The sequence below is a fragment of the Myotis nattereri genome, assembly GCF_964212035.1.
Source record: "Myotis nattereri genome assembly, chromosome: 1".
Taxonomy (NCBI): Eukaryota; Metazoa; Chordata; class Mammalia; order Chiroptera; family Vespertilionidae; genus Myotis; species Myotis nattereri.
Genome location: NC_138075.1, coordinates 180,412,065 through 180,432,213, shown reverse-complemented (window position 1 = coordinate 180,432,213; position 20,149 = coordinate 180,412,065). Strand labels below are relative to the sequence as shown.

The 20,149-nt window shown below is 39.1% G+C and overlaps 1 protein-coding gene across 1 annotated transcript in view; it reads left to right on the top strand.

Moving 5' to 3' along the window:
* BMP2K (BMP2 inducible kinase) overlaps positions 1-13,454 on the top strand; it is a gene marked incomplete at its 5' end in the record, with an annotated part of 133,721 nt that extends 120,267 nt beyond the window's left edge. Inside the window, one exon of the mRNA XM_081091491.1 lies at positions 9,320-13,454. Coding sequence (XP_080947617.1) covers positions 9,320-10,755 — 1,436 coding nt within the window. The 3' untranslated portion in view covers positions 10,756-13,454. The remainder of the gene's footprint in view (positions 1-9,319) is intronic.
* Positions 13,455-20,149: the final 6,695 nt, after the last annotated feature.

The following is a 20,149-nucleotide window of genomic DNA, read 5'->3' as shown; positions in this document are numbered from 1 at the left end:
AGATGAGGAGACAACAGAAGGCATGTAATTATAATAGCAGTTTCAAGCCATTTATTCCCTATAATCTGAGCAAAGAAAAGAACATCAAAACAAAATTTCTTTGAACCTGGAAGCTTCTTATATGATTAAAATTGTACCACCTGATTTATAACTAACTGAACTGTCCTCTAAAAGACAGAAACCTGATTAGAAGAGCGGTAATATGAATAGTATGAGGCAAACATGTCCCACTCTCCACATTTTTGACATTTTTCTAAATATATTGAAATTTTTGGTATAGTTTATGAAGGTTCATTTACTGTGTGATTTAAGAATACATCATCTGCACTATTTTAACCAAATAACTTATATGCATAACCCATGCACACAGACAATAGTTCGGTGAAGACCTGGGGTGGGTGGGTGTGAGGTGGAGGGAGTTAAAGGGGGAAAAAAAGGGAGTCATTTGTAATATTTTGAACAATAAAGATAAATTTAAAAAAATAAAATAGACTGGCAATAGCTAGCATCTTATTCTTTTCATGAAGTATTTGTTTAAAAGAATACTATAATAAATATATGAAAATTGACTACAAATTTTACTTTTTGTGTTTGGAACCTTCTTTTAGATTGTGTAAGACTATAATTTGAACACCTATAAATTTCCTTTTATGAAAACTCAAACATAGAATAGATGAATTTATGTTCTTATATTCATTTGGCAGATTTATGGTTAGGAAAGCTTGTTCTTTGGAACCTCCCAGTTGTTTACCTGGGTCAGTCATCTTCCAGGTCATCTTACAGGATTAGCACGGGGTTTCACAATTGTTGGTCAATGATAAGTTTCTCGTAGTCAGCAGTTGTCTTATTCATCTTTGTATGCCATCTGATACCGTGATGAATTACTAAATTATCAAAGTATACTTTGGTAATCTAATATCTTTCTCACTCTCACATATACCCGTACTAATATTTAATAAGCTTTCAGTAAGTAAGATGAATATTGTTTAAGGTTTAGCTCTATCAGGTAAGTTCCATTATTTTCCTTATGTAGAGATGAAGTACCTGAGGTTATTTTTAGATATTTATCTTCCATGGGTTTTATAAAGTTGAGTATTCTTTCATTTTTGTATAGTGCTCCGTTTTAAATAAAAACACAATGGTATGAGTAACATATTAGAATATAGTATCTCTAGAATTAACTCTACAAAATACTCAAAAGGAATTGATTGTACAGTTCAACAAAACACTATTTTGATGAAATAGAAACAATACAATGCCCATTCTATTCATTGTTTTTGTTTTGTTTGTTTTTTTACTTTTCAGGCATGGCTTTTTAAAGGGGATACTAAAGAAACGTAAGACAAGTCTGTGGTTGTATTTTGTAGGTGGTTAATGATATGCTATATTGAATGTTTGCTGCTGATGATATCCTACTGATAGTTTGATTGTAGAATTTGCAGATGAGAGTTTTAAACTAGTAGCATCAGAAGAGAAGTCTCTATGGCCTTAATGGATAGCCCTAAACTTGGGCAAGTCATTTTCCCTAGTTTCAAATCCTTTATGTGTAAAAAGAGATTGGGTTATATCTCTTAAACTCCATTCCTGTTTTTTCTCTCAAGATATAGTTGAAGCTATGAAATAGGATTAAGTTCACCAATAGAAAGAAATGGAAAGAGAAAAGAGAAAGCAAAGGAATGAGCATTGGGAGGTAACAGTGGTAGGAAGTCATGACAGTGATCTGCCATGGAAGGCAAGTGGAGCAATTTTGAAGCTGTGGTTGATAAATTGAAGAGGAAAGATTAAAGACCATTTTTACGTTATTGTGGGAGCCTAATGGTAGGGAGTTAGATAACGTGTGAAAAACCCTTGCAGTACTGCATTTGTGCACTTGACACTATTAGTTACTATTCTCTTATGATTCATTTCTCAGTACCATTTGAAGTATATGGAAGTATATAGCAGGTACTCCATAAATCATCATGAAATGATGGCATAAAACATTAGCAATAACAATAATACAGCCCTTTAATGAGTATCTGCAACGTGCCAGCACTGTTGTAAGTAGTGTATGTATAAGCAGTTTTCTCACTTTAATCTCTGCTACAACTCTGGGGCAGATATAGACAAAGTGAGACACAGTACATGATTCCAGATGAGAACAGACCATCAAAGGACACTTTCATTTAGTCTCTGCTGATGAAGGAAGTGGAGTATTATATATCTATAATAATTTATACTAATAAAAGGGTAATATGCTAATTAGATCAGGTCGACTGGACATCTTCCGATCGTCCTGCCTTCCTTCCAGACAAAGCCATGGTGGCAGGGGCTGAGGCAGAGGCGGTTAGGGGCGGTCAGGCTGGCAGGGGAGGGCAGTTAGGGGTGATCAGGCCAGCAGCGGGGAGCAGTAAGAGGTGGTCATGCAGGCAGGGGAGGGAAGTTGGGGTGATCAGGCCGGCAGGGGAGCAGTAAGGACTGATCAGGCAGCAGGCAGAGGAGTTAGGGGCGATTAGGCAGGCAGGCAGGTGAGCAGTTAGGAGCCAGTGGTCCTAGATTGCGAGAGGGATGCCCGACTGCCGCTTATCCCCCAAAGGGTCTCAGATTGGAGATGGTGCAGGCTGGGCTGAAGCTCCCTCCCCACCCCTTTGTGCACGAATTTCATGCACTGGGCCTCTAGTAAAAACATAATATGCAAATTAGACTGGACATCCTTCTGGACATCATCTGGACAAAGCCAGGGCTGTGAGGGAAGCCTGGGTCCCAGGTGCCTGCCAGCGGCTAGAGGGAAGCCCGGGTCCCGGGTGCCAGACGGAAGTCAGTGCTGGCAGCCGGGGTAAGGAAGGCCTACTCTTGCACAAATTTCATGCATCGGGCCTCTAGTACATATATAAATCCTCACCCAAGGATATGTTTTTTATTGATTCTGTAGAGAGAGAGAGAGAAAAACAATGATAGGTTGCCTCACACACACACTCCAACTGGGATTCAAACTCCCAGCCTGGGTATGTGCCCTGACCAGGAATCTAACCTGTGACCCTTTGCTGCACAGGATGACACTCTAGCCACTGAGCAACACTAGCCATGGCTGCTATATTTATGTATATTCTGTACAGACTGTTTTCAAATGATTAATTTTGTATTTCACTTATTTAGTAAATGTTATTTTACTAATAGTACTGAATAAGTGACGCACTACTTTAGTTAGCTTGGAACTACTATCTTGAAATTCTATACATGAGGTACATTAAGCCAGAAAGCAATGAGAATAAGTACCAGTTCTCTTGACACTTACCTTAGTGGATTCCATTGCTCTTTTTTTTTTCAATAGTTAACTAGGAATTTTCCCGAGAAATAGTTCCATGTCACACAAGAAAATTTGAGACTTCACAACTCACCATTGCTGTTATTAATAATTTACCCAAATCTGCATTGTCTGTCTTAGCCACTCACCTTATTCTTAGGGTTTGGCTCTGATTGAATTTTGGTTGTTTCCAGCAAAAGATGGGGAATACTGAAAAAGCTGAAATTTTTACAATTTATAGTTTCAAGGCACAAAACAGAAATAATATCCTGAGTAGGAGCCATCAAAATATCATTCTACTTTATTTAATGTAACGAAGCCTTACATAGAATCGAATATAAAATTTGGTCAATATATGCCATTTTAAAGTCAATTAATAGAGAAAAGATGTAACTGTAGTATGATTCTGGGCACATTCTAGATATTTGTTTATGCTTTAAATACATGTTCTTAATATATTCCACATATTATATCTCCCCTTCTACCTACTTGAAAAACAGCCATTTTTATGTTAATAATACAAATCTCAGCAAATATAGGGATTATTAGGATTTAGGATATATTGAAGTATAAGGCAATATTTAGGCTATCCTTGTGGGAAATTAACTCAAGCAGTGAAATAAGTAATCTTGATTTAAATTTTGTAGTAAATCATAACAGCTTGGAAGAAGCAATTTGGCATCAGGAGCAAATAGTAGGAATATCTGAGCAGTTTTATTTATTTATTTATTTATTTATTTATTTATTTATTATTTTTATTTTTTTATTACAAGAATATGTTTAGGCAAAGAAATAGATTATAAAAGTTGATAGCATTCTTAGCTATGAAGTCACATTTTAAAGTATTGTACATTGTATAGTTTGTAACCAACATTATAACTTGTAATACTAATTTTAAAAGTCTTTTAAGCCATGGGATAGGACTAAAAGCCTTAGAATGTATTGAAATAATTTTTATTTTTGTATAATTCGATTTCTTCCTCAACTTTTCTATAGTTTTACAGTGCAGAGAGGACAATTAAGTAGATGGCTGTTACTACAGAAAGTGAAACCTTATCTAGGATTGTTGTAATATGTAGCCTGGAACTTACCTTTTCCTCAGCAGGAAGCACTGGAGAGAGAAGACCACCTATAAGTTTTGTTTATGGTGCTAACACTTAAGTTGCTCTTAGCATGCTGTCAGAGGCCCATTGCTGCTCTTGCCTCTCAATTGACGGAGTGGAAAGATGGAGAAATAGACATTTACACAATGTCAGAGTGAGTTGTGAGAATATGGGAGAAAAAAGGAATTTGGATAAATATTATTAATTTTATTTTATGAAGGGGAGGCAGTAAAAGAAATAAAACTAGTTTGCCTATGCAAACAGAAAATTTCCCTAGTTGCCCATACTTTTTAGGGATGTAATCTGCAACCACAAAGAAGGCATAGATCATCGTGTGTGTCTTTTCTTGTTCTTTTTGAAAGCAGTCCTTTATAATTTCTTATACTGTGTGCTCAACTCTAGCTATTTAAAAATCAGATACACAGTTTCCAGGATCCAAAATGCACCCTTGTGGTATGTGGACATATAATTATTTGCCTACTTAAATTTCTGGCCAATTCTAAAATGGATGGAACTACTGTGTGTGTGTGTGTGTGTATTAATGTATTTAAATTTTTTGCAATTACAGTTGACATGCAATATTATTTTAGTTTCAGGTATAAAATAGAGTGACTTGAATTACTCTTGAATTAGCCAAAGAATTACACTCTCCTTCCCTTTTCCTCAGTCTTCCCTCTCATCTAGATTCATCTTCAACTACTGAGTCCAGAAAAGTTGCTAGGAGTTTAGAGTATAATGAATGAGATCGCTGAGTTTGGCTTCCCCCTGGAAATGACGATGCTAGTTATCTTTACCGAGTGCTTATTAAATTAAATGTCAGCCACTACTTTAAGTGCTTTCTTTAAAAACAGCCTTATGTAGTGGAGCCTATTACTTGTTCCCTCAGAACATGATAATGTATATATTCCCTCATTACATATGAGGGAACAGGGAGCATTCAGCTGTGATCTTGTCAGAGACTGTTACTGGGTTAACTTTATTAGCTGTGAATTATGCATAAGGGGAATAACAATAAATTGATAAAGTTAAATTGATTTAAAAAGCAGAGTTTTATTTTTTCCCCCCTCAAGGAAAAAGTGCATGTTCATGACTCTACTTAAGATGTTGAAAGACTAGAAACAGCCTAGAGGTTCTACAGGTAGTTACATGTTGTATATATAGTGTTTTATCATGTTTCTATTAGAATTAGTATGGACTATTATTGCTACCTGTAAAGATGCACTGAAAATGGTAAGTGAAAAAACCCCACAAATTTATATCCTCACTGACAAATAAAATGATCTGTATAGCACTTTATAACCAAGAAATGTGTAACTCTATTAATACAACTTTGAAAGCCTGACAAAGGGCAGACAGAAGGAGAAGCTGACAAATGTGTTTGGAAAGCAGTGTTGGCTACCCGGCCCATGTGGTTCAGTGGTTGAGCATCAGCCCATGAACCGGAAGGTCACAGTTGGATTTTGGTCAGGGCATATGCCCAGGTTGCGGGCTCAGTCCCCAGTAGGGGTTGTGCAGGAGGCAGCCGATTGATGTTTCTCTCTTATTGATGATGTTCCTCTCTCATCAATGTTTTTATCTCTCTGTCCCTCGTCCTTCCTCTCTCTAAAATCAATAATATATATTAAGCAGTGTTGGCCAATTGAGTAAAGGAAACAGGCAAATTGAAGGATTTCGTCCTACGTTAAATATTCCAGAAGACCTTTAGGAACAAAACTGTGCCCTAGAAATGGAAATTTTCCTGTTAATTGAAGAATTTTGTCCTATGTTAAATGTTCCAGAAAACCCAGGGAACAAAACTCTATGCCCTAGAAATGGAAATTTTCCCAGAGAAGTTGTAGGGCAGCATTTTCCCAAAGTGCTATTGATAAAATTGTCTATAAAGGGCAATAGGTGTTACATGTAAATAAAAGTGTAGTGAAGCAGATCTGGGAAATTTAGGTTTCATAAAATTAAACAGATTCTCTTGTGTAGGACTGAACAGCCCTTTACTGAGCATTTTCTAGGTGAGCAGCATTTCATAAACTCAGCTCTCTGAGGCCACAGACCTGCTCGGCTCTTGTTATGGGAACAGTTTCTGCAGAATATACTTTGGGAAACACACTGGAATGTTGCTGAAGGTGTGCATGAGCAGGCATGAGGCGTGCACCTTGTGGTTCCCTGTGGGTGGGTAAGTAGCCTGAGGAGGTAATAAGTTATAATGCATCTTAGAGGAAATTTCCCAAAGTGAGGGATGATTGCATGTCTTTGCCAGTACATCTTTTGCTTTTGAATAAAAATTCATGAAAATAAATTCTGTGGCTCACCTAAAAGTAATCTTTGTTTTTCATATTAGAAGTATGATGTACGAAGAAGGCAAACTGGAGACTCTGCATTTGATCTGGGTTTAATCTGTTAGGATTTAAGATAAGCCTGTTGGAAATTTGTAAAGAAACAGCACGTAGCTCTTGGCTGGTGTTAAGGAACTAGCAGGTGAATAATGGACGAAGATTCTCTTTGTATTTTAGTAGAACCTGATGGAATTCTCAGTGTCCTCTCTCCCCTCACACAGCCTCACTAGATTGCCTGTCCACTCCTTGCTTCAAGATGCCAACTAATTGCAAAGCCGACCAGAGCCAGTGCCGTTTTCTGTCTTCAGTGCATTGGAGCTCTTGGCAGCACCTGCTCAGCTGTCTGTTCCCTCCCCAGAAGTGCTTGCCTCTCTTGGCCTGTGTAATGCTGCACTCACCTGGTTTGGGGCCTCTTCTTTGGCACTTTTCAGTTTGCTGTGCAGGTTCCCCTGCCGATTTCTAAGTGTTTGACCCCTGAGGGCTCCGTGTTGGACTCTCTTTTCCTCTTCTGTCCCCTCTTGCTAGGTGGTTTCCGTCAGTGTGATTCTGCGTATCCTCTGCATGGTGAGGACTCCCAGATCTCTTTTCTCCACTAAAAACCAACCAGCGTGCTCAAGTCACAGACACCTGCTCTCACTGAAACATCTCACAGATACCTCAAGACTTGTGTCCAAAACCAGTTCCTGATAATGGCCTGTATGCTCAGCTACCTCTTCACTCACTTGACTGCCTGCTAATGGCATTACCATCCAGAGTTCTCCTCTTCAGTCTTCTTCCATTTTTTTTTACCCCGACACCACCATCATCAAGCCACCATCTCTAACTTGAAGGAACCCACTTTCCTCTTCCCTGACCCCCTCCCCTTTGTTCCCTCTCTCCACTCAGTTATCATTGGAAATATCCATCAGAGCATGACACCCATTTTAAATAAAGCCTTGTGAAGACTTCCCGCTACACAATTTAGAACCAAACTGAGCTTATGGCCATATAGGGACCTTTACAGTGTGCTCCTTGCCCCCTTCCTACCTCATGTTGTACGGTATCCCCTTTGCTCTCCATGCTGCAGGCACAGTGGCCTATTCTCAGTCCCTTAAGCATACCAACCTCTTTCCTGAATTGGCCTCCACACATGCTGTGGCTTTTACTTGGAGCAGCTTTCTGCCTGTCCATGGCACGCTGGCCCCGGTCACTGGTCAGCGTCTCCTCAAAAAGCCTTCACCAGCCGTCCAGAGCAGCTGGCGCCTCCCCTGCCCCAGGACGTGTGCCTCTGCTCTGTTCTTTCAGAGCACCAGCCCCATTCATGTTGACTGGTACTCTGTCTCCACATTTGATTGTAAACTCCTGGGGGCACAGGCCATGTTCATTTTATTCACTAATGACCAATGTATAAGAAAGTACCCTATAAAATGTTTTTGTTGAATCAAAAAATGTGCGTGCCTGATTCTGAGCTAAAACATCTCCAAATGTAAAGGGTTTATTGTCTATGTAACTCTCTTTTTCTGAGTATATCGAATATGTATGTGTCCATATTTGTGAGCTCAGAGTATTTGTTTCATTCAACAAATATTGATTCAGCACAGTGATAGGGAGAGGTAAACGATAAATAGGCTTGTGTCTGAGAGCTCATAATCAAGTAGGGAAAACAGACAAGTAAACACATCATTGTAATACAGTACAATAGGTTAACATTATTTTTTCATGGGTGGCATATACTTTTAATGTGATGTCTACTAGTATAGAAATGATAAAGGGAGCTGTGTCATCTGGAGAAGGCAGATGCCCTTGGTACAGCTCAGTTCAGAGCCTGGTCCTTAGCTTTGGTTTGGCTAAGGGGATGCATTCCATGTTAACCCGACTCCTACAATGCTAGTTTACACACACACACACACACACACACACACACACACATATAGGAATGTCAATTAAGAAAATGAAAGTGAAACACATAATTGAGCAGACAAGCTATTCATGCTTGTTGGTATCTCTATATACATATCAAACTTCATAACAACGAGATATAAGCAAAAGGTTGGTAAATATAAGCAGGTAATTGCAGGGGCAGTTGTCTGAATAACCTTATTTTGAAAGAGGGAGAAGAAGATCTGCTTGTGTACTGTATTCAGAGTTCTATGCCAGGTATAAATAAAACTTATCTGTAGGTGAGGGCCAGAGATGAGTAGTAGTTGGCATGTAGGGACAGAGACAAGTAAGTCTGTCTGCTCTGAAGGACCTGACCATCCAGTCAGTGGATGGTCAGGACAAGTGGCATTCTCTGAGCCTAACTGACCTTATTTCTTACTCTAACAGTGGTTCTCAACCTGTGGGTCGCGACCATCGGAAAATACATGTAGCATATCAGATATTTACATTACGATTCATAACAGTAGCAAAATTACAGTTATGAAGTAGCAACAAAAATAATTTTATGGCTGGGGGTCACCACATGAGGAACTGTATTAAAGGGTCGCGGTATTAGGAAGGTTGAGAACCACTGCAAGAGAACTGGCATGAAGGATTTGGAATGCTTTGTGTTAGTAAATATTGTTTATTGCAGATGGTTTTGAAATGCATTAGAATTCTAAAAGCATTTTTCTTTGAACCTGCAGGTTCTCCTGAAAAGAAAATCGAACATTCATCCACGAATCAAGAAAATAGCCCTGCAAGCCCTATGAAGAGTAGAAAGACAAGTCTAATGTCTAAAGACCACCGGGCTGGGAAGAAAACCTCAGAGAATTCATCCGTACAGGGTCAGGTGCAGAAGGGAAATGACGAATCTGAAAGCGATTTTGAATCGGATCCCCCTTCTCCTAAGAGCAGTGAAGAGGAAGAGCAAGAGGATGAAGAAGTTATTCAGGGAGGACAAGATTTCAACGATGATGATACTGAACCGGAAAATCTGGGTCATAGGCCTCTCCTCATGGACTCTGAGGATGAGGAAGAGGAAGAGAAACACAGCTCTGATTCTGATGATGAACAGGCCAAAGTCAAGTACAGTGCTGGGAGCCCTGCCTACAGAGACAAACCCAGCAGTGGACCAATCCAAGATCAGAATGCAGCACTCCTCAGCTCACCCCAAGTGCCCTTTACTGCAGGAGTGGAGACTCACAAACAGGAGTTTGATGTGTTTGGCGCTGTCCCCTTCTTTGCAGTGCGTGCTCAACAGCCCCCACAAGGAGAGAATGAGAAGAGCCTCCCTCAGCAGCCCTATTTTCCTCCCGTGGGACTGGAGCACGAGGAATTTGACGTCTTCACGAAGGCCCCCTTTAGCAAGAAGGTGAACGTCCAAGACGGTCATGCAGCGGGGCCCGAAGCACAGACTCTCCCTGGTTGTCCCAAAAGTGTAGATATATTTGGCTCTACTCCATTTCAGCCCTTTCCCACGTCCACAGGCAAAAGTGACAGCCACGAGGACCTTTTTGGCCTTGTGCCCTTTGAGGAAATAACTGGGAGTCAGCAGCAAAAAGTCAAACAGCGTAGCTTACAGAAACTATCTTCTCGCCAGAGGCGCACAAAGCAGGATTCGTCCAAAAGTAACGGGAAGCGGCACCACGGCACGCCGACCAGCACGAAGAAGCCGGGGAAGCCTACCTACCGCACGCCCGAGAGGGCCCGCAGGCACAGAAAGGTGGGCCGCCGCGACTCGCAGAGCAGCAACGAGTTCCTGACCATCTCAGACTCCAAGGAGAACATTAGCATTGCGCTGACTGATGGGAAGGACAGGGGGAATGTCCTGCCTCCCGAGGAGAGTCTGTTGGACCCGTTTGGGGCCAAGCCCTTCCATCCCCCAGACGTGCCATGGCACCCTTCCCACCAGGGCCTGGGCGACCTCCGAGCTGACCACAACCCTGTGCTGCCCGGGTGGCCAAGACCCAACTCACTCCATGGGTCCTTTCATAGTGCAGATGCATTGAAAATGGATGACTTTGGTGCCGTGCCCTTTACAGAACTTGTGGTGCAGAGCGTCACTTCACCTCAGGCCCAACAGCCCCAGTCCATCGAATTAGACCCATTTGGTGCTGCTCCATTTCCTTCTAAACAGTAGAGACTTCTGATGGACTCTTGGTGTTAAGCCCTGTTTCAAAAAAGGATGAATAGTTTTATGAATTTGAGAGAAAATTGATTTGTATAGCTTTTTTTTCTTTTAAATTAAGTTTGGGAGCTGTTTGCACCTAAGGCAACCAAGAACTGCTTAATTACATCAATGGTGGTTTGAGGCTCAGAAGATTCCATTGCTGTGCTAATGTCTTGATCAGTTATGCGGTAGGCAGCATTTATTCCTTCAGCATCTTTGTTATCAAGAATTCGTTTCTTTATTGGTGTAGTTGTAGACAATGCAGCATCCATCTCGTACTCAGGTAAATGTGAGAGCTGTTCCTTATTGGATTTATAGTCTGAAAGTAGGGTCAGCTTTCCTCTTGCGAGTGTTTGCAACCTTGCACAGATTCGGAAAACATACTGGTGCAAGCGGTTCAAGACCTTCAAGCCTAAGAGCTTTCAAGTAAGGAAACATGGCAGGACCATATTTCTCGAGCAGTTTATCCTTGACATCCATAAATTTCTTTATCTCATGACCAACTCCCAGTAGGAAGCTTGCGTGAGACATGCATTCATGGACAAAGGACTTAATAGTGATGTAGGGAGTCATTTCAAATGATACAACTAATTTTACTTGGGCTACAAATGCACGTCCCCTAGGTCCAACCCTCGCATGTTCTTGGAGGTCTAGTAAGCCCCGTAGCAGGCTTACATCTCATCCTCTGCTGGAGAGCAATGAGGCTGCCTCTAAAGTCCAATGAGGTGTACAGGCCGACAGTGTGTGGTGTAACTCTGGGCCGGACTGTGTAGCAAACAGCGTTAACCTCCTTTTGATTTGCTCAACAGGGTTTTGCTGAGGCTTTCTTACTAAATGGTACATTAAAGACAATGCCGCTTTAATGTTCTTGTACTTCCCTTCACCAGTCACCTCAGTGTTGTCAACTATCCCTGGGGCTAGGTTACCATCTTGGCTTGGAAGACCTCTTGTTCCCATGATGTACTCGCGAATCTGGGGAACTGCATCATGCAATTGGGGAAAGGTTGCTAGAAGTAGTGCCAGCAAGGCTGCTGGGACACCACATAGAACCCGCTGAATAACCGCACTGGACTTGCTGGTACGGTCACAGCTGACAGGATGACCAGTCTAGAAGGGGGAATAGCCAGAAGCTGACGGCTACCACCGGGCATTTCCATAGAATCCGCCATTGTGTACTTGTATAGCTCTTTATATCATTCATTCTTACAATTCACTCAGAAGAGGTTATTTTTAAATAAACCAAATCGCAAAAGGAAATATCTCCACAGGGTAGTGACTTGGTGTCTCTTCCAGGCAGGAAGAGGGAGCTGCTTTGGAAGCTCTGGCCCAGGGTTCCAGCTACTGACTTGGTGACAGCACTGAAATCCAGGGGATGCAGGTGGCCTGGCTCCAGATGTGCGGGAGAACCGCGCTGTTATTTCTGTACCAGAATGTCATGTTTGTGTGCTCATCCAGGCTCATTCCAGAACCCAGCATTAAAGCCAAGGCTGTCTGTACACACACAGGCTGCACTTGTGGAGTTTTTAAGGGTCCCTTCTAATTTCCAACAGTAAAACAGAATCCTGTCTTCACAAAGAATCAGAAGTTTATTTTCTGGGGAATGCAGAGATTTTAATCCTTCTACCATTCTCTACAAAGCAGAGCCAGAAATAACTATTGTGCCTAAAACTTTCATTTTTAAAAACAAGTGCCATTAATATGGAATATCTACGTTGAAGCCTAGAACAAAAACTTGATACCTGATGTGTGCAAAATGTAAAAGAAAAAATGATATAGAAGAGAGAAAAAACAGTACTTGAACATTTAATGTTCTGCTTTTGAATGGCTTCTTGCTCAAAACTTTTGTTTTCATGTCCCTAATAAAGGAGATTATTGGAAAATGGTGTGAGGAGATAAGGATCATATCGACTTTTTATTTCAGAAAAAAAAAGCTGTAGCTGAAACCCTGAGTTTTTAAACGTTTACAATGTAAAATCATGTATATAATAACGTTCTTTATTAAATTACCACCTTCACCAAATATTCCCCAGGTCAGGAGCGACAGTTTCTTTCGATAGGTTTGGGGCAGGGGTGGGGGGTTGTAATGAAGTGCACAGAACAGTGAGAGCCCCACGCCTTATGGGCAGGACTCAGATCCTGCTTCGAACCTCTGCCCTCTGCGGGGTTGACCATCTTACACTGGCTACATAGTAGTAAAGGTATCAGGTGATGAGGAACTGGTGTCTTAACTCTGCTAGTTGATTGTGTCTTTAAGGAAAAGAACTCAGCTACCAAATTGCCTTTTTTTTTTTTTTTTACACCATGAATCCTAATTAGAAACTTGAGATTTTATAGGAACTAATAAGATAGAAATTAAATATATGAATTAATGTGTCTTCAAGTATTTTAAATTATAATTAACTGTCTCCTTCCCTATCAAATTAACATGTAGAAGTTTCTGTGAAAGCTATTCACAGAAAGGGTGGAAACTCTTGTCAACTGGCACTCTCCTTGATTGCTATATTTTAAATTCTCTTTGGACCCAATTAAAGTGTATTTTATGAGTAATCTTATTAGGATCTCTTAATGATAGTGTCCCAGTTGGGATGAGCTATTTGCTTGTTTTCACAGTTCTAAACTCGGGAAGCAGCAGAGTATATGTAACTAGACCATATATTCATTTTTATTGCCTTTTTAAAAAAAAAAACAAAAAAAAAAACAGAAGCAAATTTGTGGACTGATAGGGAAGCAATATGTGAATCACAGTTAGCAGAGGCAGATCAAGCATCACATTACTGCTTAAGAGCTGCACTTTGGAGCCCAACTGTACCAATACTTGTCCTGTGTGTGCCAAAGGCAAATATGTTTGCACCTTTTTTTCTTTCTGATTCTCAGGTTGAGTAATACTGCTAATCCAAATGTTTAAGTAGATATTCTTTAAAACTTTACAAAGTAGATTCACGGAATACTTTATTTTAAAAGTGAGGAGTTGATGATTACATATAATAAATTCATGAACTACCGTAGGTTTGTATCAAACAGAAGAAATTTTTTAAAATGAAAATCTGTTGGTTGATGTGTACCCAGTGTGCTTCTTTGACTGCTTTAGCCCTTGGCCTTGGTCTCTGCTAGACCTCAGGAGTTCTGCGATTTAGAAGGGGCAGTGGATGAATTAGTGTGGTCTCCATGGGATGTAAACATGAAATTCTAGTCTCTCTCTGATACTAAGGCCTTGCTTACATTTGCTTTTCATGAAGCCCATCTGAGGTGGCTCAGTGGTTGAGTGTTGATCTATGAACCAGGAGGTCATGGTTTGATTCCTGGGCAGGGCACATGCCCAGGACTGTGTATCAATACAATGAATATTTTTAAGTGACTTGGACTCTGGGTTATAATGTGGATAAATTCTAAAGAAACAACTTTGACATTGTTTAAAATATTTACATTTTTAAGTTTCTTATGTTATAGCCCAGTGACTTTCCTCTACAGATTATAGTTCAGAGGAAACACGTAGGAATTCAATGGGGGACCCAGTGGGCTAGGAGCGGGGAGTCCTTTGTTGGAGGAGTAGAGGCATTTCCCCCCGCAGTACAGGATGAGGGTTGCTTTCCATGTTCAGTCATCTCCTCCCACTGCTGTTAGGATGTACATACAGCTGATACCCAGCTCATTCCCTTGTGAGAATTACGAAAATAAAGCTCCCAAAGCATGTGAAAAAGTGTGACACACACTTGGCACACAGCACACAGTGGAAGTTCGGCTCTATTATGGGTGGTCCAATTCTTGTTTAGGGAAGGAAAGTTGAATTATATTCCTATTAATCAGGTGTGCGTTGTGCTGTAGCATGTTAAATAGTTATAACTCTAAACCTGTAATACTTGAACAAACATCACTAAGGGAAGTAAAATATGAAGCTAGCAAAAATCTGAGGCCAAAGTTATTTCTGCCCTAACAGCTTTAATCATGCTTGTTGATTTTGAATAATCTTTCTAAAAGTGGACCATTTGCTTAATTATTTTAATAGTATCACTTCAAAGAATGTATCTGTTAAGATGCTAACGTTGCTTGGTATAAATGTTGGGTGGAAGAGGAAAGGTTGTAGGCTGGATGAAAGTTTAACTGACTAGAATATTTATGCAAAAGGATCAGTCTGGGAAATGGTGTAATTGTTCCACTGACCCACCCCTGTGTGTGTGTGTGTGTGTGTGTGTGTGTGTGTGTGTGTGTATTTGGGCACAGTTACAACATTATTCGGGACTGTAGATAAATGTTCCCTTTGACCCTACCCTGCTTATTGTTTAACAGTGATGAGTCTTGTCCTAATCTTGCTGGTGGAAAATACCAAGTTGAGCCCCCTCTTCTGCTCTGATATTCACCAGGCAGGGCAGTTTTCACTACTCAGCTGCTCTGCTTGGTCCTCTTAGGTTTTGGTACTTCATATAAGCACTGCTAGAAGGTACATGTGTATTGGTATCACTAGTCCTGAGGAGTTTGGGTACATTCATTTTCATATATATAGAATGTGCAGTACACCTTTTTTTTCTTTTCTTTTTAAGCAAAATTACTCATCATTTTAGGTTCAATCTTGAGCTGAGAGATCTACTGTGAGAATGAGATGGCATACTTACTGTGAGAATAACATAAATGATAGTTTATTTGAAAACTTTTATACACACTGGTGTTTATATATTAAGAGAAATATGTAAACACACATGCACATGTCTCTTCAGTAGAGTTAATGTGAATATATCAATTTTAAATGGAATTGCAACCACAATCATTACTAAAAGAACTTCCACTCCTCGTGGGGGTTTATAAAAGCCACTGAAAGAATACGGCAGACAGAGGAAGATGCAGTGGGTCATCATTCGGAGTGATTTTTATTTAAAAACTGATAGTGCTATTTTTGGAAAAATTGTTTTTATTCCTAGCTCTTTTTGTGATTGAAAGTCATCTATAGTAAGCAGTATGGTAATGAACTACTTTTTAATTGCTGGCAAACAGCTTTAAGTGCACTTTCTTTGATTACATTTCCATTTTTTTTTTTTGTTAAACTTGAATTTTCTGAAGCCTTTTATGTACCACTAAGCAAATAACTTTTATTAAGCCTGATTTACATCTTTATTATATTTCTAATAGTTACAAAATGTACTTTCTATGGTAACTTCAAATATAGCTGGGAAACTGTTATGAGATAGTACCAGTTGCTTTTATTTTCTCCCTTTATCTTATTAAGCACTAACTGATTTTACTACTTTGTCTTGACATTGCTTATTCTTATCGACTGAATTTCTGTCCCCCATTCACTTTGTTTTGTTTGAAATTTAAAGTTATTTTCTTATTGTATTTATCATACCTGTTTTAATAATCTGCTTTCTTTAAATGCAATAAATCTCAAATGGATTGCATATTCTTTATAATCAGTGACTGGGGTTTTTCATTATTTGTCTTATTGAAAACTTTGGTATAAACTTTATTCACTTATTTCATTCACACTACAGACATTACGCACTATGTACCAGGTAGTGAAAGAGAAAAATGAACAGAATTGGATCTCTAGGTTCACAGTTTAGGATTCAAGTAAGAAAACCCATTGTGACATGGCATTTTTGCAACAAAAATACTTAATAGCACAATTTCTTCAGGCATTACGATTACAGATACTTAAGATGAAGATGAAGCAAAAACATAAGACTTTGAAGTACCTTGTGAATGTTCGGCATAGTTTATGCATTATGTTTAATTTTTTAAACTCTTTAAAAACTGGTAACATACATAACTTACAATTTGGTTAAATAAAATATTGTACTCCTTGGTTATGTCAGAAAAGAGGCTTTTTCAAGATAAAGAGAAAAACCTATTTATTGGATTGCTGGGCTCACTTTGGCATCAATGTCGCAATATATATTATCTTAGGTATTTATTCCACAGCCTGGAGTCTTTAGAGAGGTGGCTTGTGGAAACATTTATCTTGTTTGTTATGAATGGACTTTTTTGTTGTTGAAGTAGTAACATTTATCTAAAGTTATGTGTAAAAATAAGGGTGTTGTGTCTTTTTAATAAATGGTACAAAGAAGCAAAATATCACGTTAGAAGTTATAGTAAAAAAAGAACTGTGGAATGTACCATTGTTCAAGTTCAGTTATAGTTAACTTCTTTAGAGACAAATACATGCCGCAATTAGAGCTGCCTGTATGGAACAGCTAGTCCCTTTGTAGGGAAGTCCGGCTCCAGCATCCTATGTGAGATGTGGCGAACAGAGTCATAGGGAAGGCATGAGCATCTGAGTTTTGTGGCGCATTTAAATGTAGTTCACTTTTGCTTCAGATGCTTGACACCACTGAAATTACAACTCTGTTCTGTAGTGTTTTTGATCCCAGATTTATAGAGCAGGACTAGATCCTATGTGACTTATCAGTCCTGCCCTCTGAAGACGGAAGTTTTACTCTTCACCTGAGACCCCTACTGCTAACCCTTCTCCCTTCTGAAAACAGTGAGTTTCCGTTTTGGATCATTATCTCCCTGACCTCCTGAGGAAGTATGGTACAGAACTTCAGTAGCGTCTGTGCCTCTTCCATATAAGCAGAGTTACTGTGGTAATGCATGCAGAAGACACTTCTGCCCCTCGTCCACTCGCTGAGCTGACACTTCACACTCTTCAGCAGGGGTGGAATGACCTGAAATAAGGATTTGGGGTGGATGTGGACCTACTCAGCTCAGCAGTTGGCAGGCATCCAGAAAGCAGGCTTTGCCTCTTGACATTTAATACAGGACAAAGGGTATATCCAGGTAGGTACCTACCTGCCAAACAGAGAGTTGTACAGCTCTGTGCCCGTCAATCACGGCCTTAAAATCAGTTACTTTGTCCAGGTGGGAGATCATAAGGTGTGATAGATATTCCCTGACTCTTCAATCCTGGTTCTAAAACATGATTTTGAAACTTATGCATTATAAAGAATGAGGAGCAGCACTTAATATATATAATAAACCAGTTTATTTACATAATACATATTTTGCCATGCATCTTATGAATTGCACTCAGATGAATAACAAAGAAGACAAGCACTATCTTGCTATTTAAAAATGCCTTATATAGAAAGAAAATTGTCTCTTCAATGAGTTAACTACAACCTTATAAATCACTAGACAACTTAAAACAGCCATGGATAATTTTAAAATGTAAAGTCCGTCAGTTAAGAGCTTTTACATAGGTAAAATTAAAAATTTTAATCCAGTAAAACAAAAATAACTTAAATATACATTATTACAAGGCTCAGATTTGAAGGCAATTTTTAAATAGTTGTTCTTTAATGTTAACAATGCCTTAAAAATTTTGCCAGTAGTGATGTGCACACAGTAGGTGGTCAATAAATGCTGATATACAGAAGTGTTTATAGTTGACAGCAATCCACATTCATTCATTTCTATGTTACAATAAATACATCATAGTAAAGGTAAGAATGAGAAAGATCAGCTTTCTTACAATATTTAACACTTTCATGAAAAGATGAAATGTTCACATGGTATAATTCTTGTTACAGTCAGACCTTTTATATTTGAAAAAGTCTTAAACACATGATGCTCTTTGTGTTTATTAATTCAGATGACAAGTACTAAATAATTCACACACTATTACAAAAAATCAGGAATATTTTAAAAAATTAAAATAAAACTTATCATTTCAATTTGTTTTTGAGAAGATTTTATAACAAAAATGGTCCAAACCTAAAATAAGTAGACTTCTTCATTTTTAAATGTAAATAGTGTATTTTGTTTGGCCAAAATGACAAAATATCTATTTAAAAGAAATAATATCAACTGGCTGCTGGTGTGACTCATTGATTGAGCGGTGAACTATGATCCAGGAGGTTGAGGTTCAATGGTCGGGGTATATGCCTGGGATGCAGGCTTAGTCCCCAGTGGGGGGTGTGCAGAAGGCAGCTGATTGATGATTCTCTCTCATCATTGATGTTTCTATTCCTCTCCCCCTCTCCTTATCTCTCTCTGAAATCAATAGAAACATTTTTTTTTAAAGCAATATCATGTAAGCTAATAAGGGATGTTATAGGGAAAATGTATCCTGTTATTATTATACCAGAATCTTTTATTGTTTAGCACATGGATCAAATTTGTGGCCTCTGAGCCCCGCCGGTGTGGCTCAGTGGTTGAGTGTCAGCCTATGAACCAAGAGATTGTGGTTCAATTCTAGGTCAGGGCACACTCTGGGTTGTGGACTCTATCCCCCAGTAGGGGGCGTGCAGGAAGTGGCTGATGGATGTTTCTCTCTCATCAATGTTTCTACCTCTCTATCCCTCTCCCTTTCTCTAAAAAAATCAGTATAATATATTTTTTAAAAAACTGTGTCCTTATGCAATAAAACTGCCATCTTCAAAGAGTCCTTATGCAATAAAACTGCCATCTTCAAAGAGTAGTATTCCACCAAAATACAGTGTGTCGTTGGCCTATGGGGGGAAAACTCTTTTTGCTGAGATACTAGTATGGGGAATTTATATTACAAAAACACTACACCGAAAAAAATACAAAATTTTATAGATGCATAAACTGAGGCACATTAAAGTTAACATTCCTAGTATCAGATATATAAATCGTATTTTGGGAATAAGCTTCACCATTAATCAACACTTCTTATATTTAGTAATTCCAAGGTTCTGAAGATATACCAATATTTAAAGTAGCTTATGTCAACCCATTAAGAAACTTAGGTACTATTTTATATGCCAATTAACCACATGTTTTTGACTGCTTTAAGGGATTTAACTTATGCATATGAAAAATACCAAAGAACAAGAGTGTTATGTTGTATGATAGGGCATTGAGATCTTTTTAAGTATATACAATAAAATGCCCATTTAATGTTTCAGGCCCAAATATTAGTATGTATCAATACTTTGAGTTATCAATACAATGTTAACACATGCATAAACAGAGAAAGACCAGAGCACAGGTGAATAATCTGCCATCAAACAGGGCATCTGCATGACTTTGTTCTAAGGCTTAAGGTTCATTTCAGGGTCAAGACCGGGCCATCTAGATTCTATGGCCTTAAAAGTAGCACCCATATAGCTGGGAAACCTCCCCCCTACACCTCTCCCCCAATCATCAGGGAGTCTAGGATTGCAAATTCAGAGGTGAAAGCTTTTCTCCTGCAGGAATTTTGGAGCTAAATATATGCACTCCACTGGCAAGCGTTCAATTATTATATGAACTTAAACAATACTTGAAATTAAAAAGCTTCAATGGCTGATTAGTTGGTTATCAGATCACAGAATTTGTCACCTGATCACATAGTCTGTTTGTAAGGCCATTCTTCTCTGATGGGAAATGACAATGCAAGTTCTCAACACCTCTTTCAACTTAAAGGAGA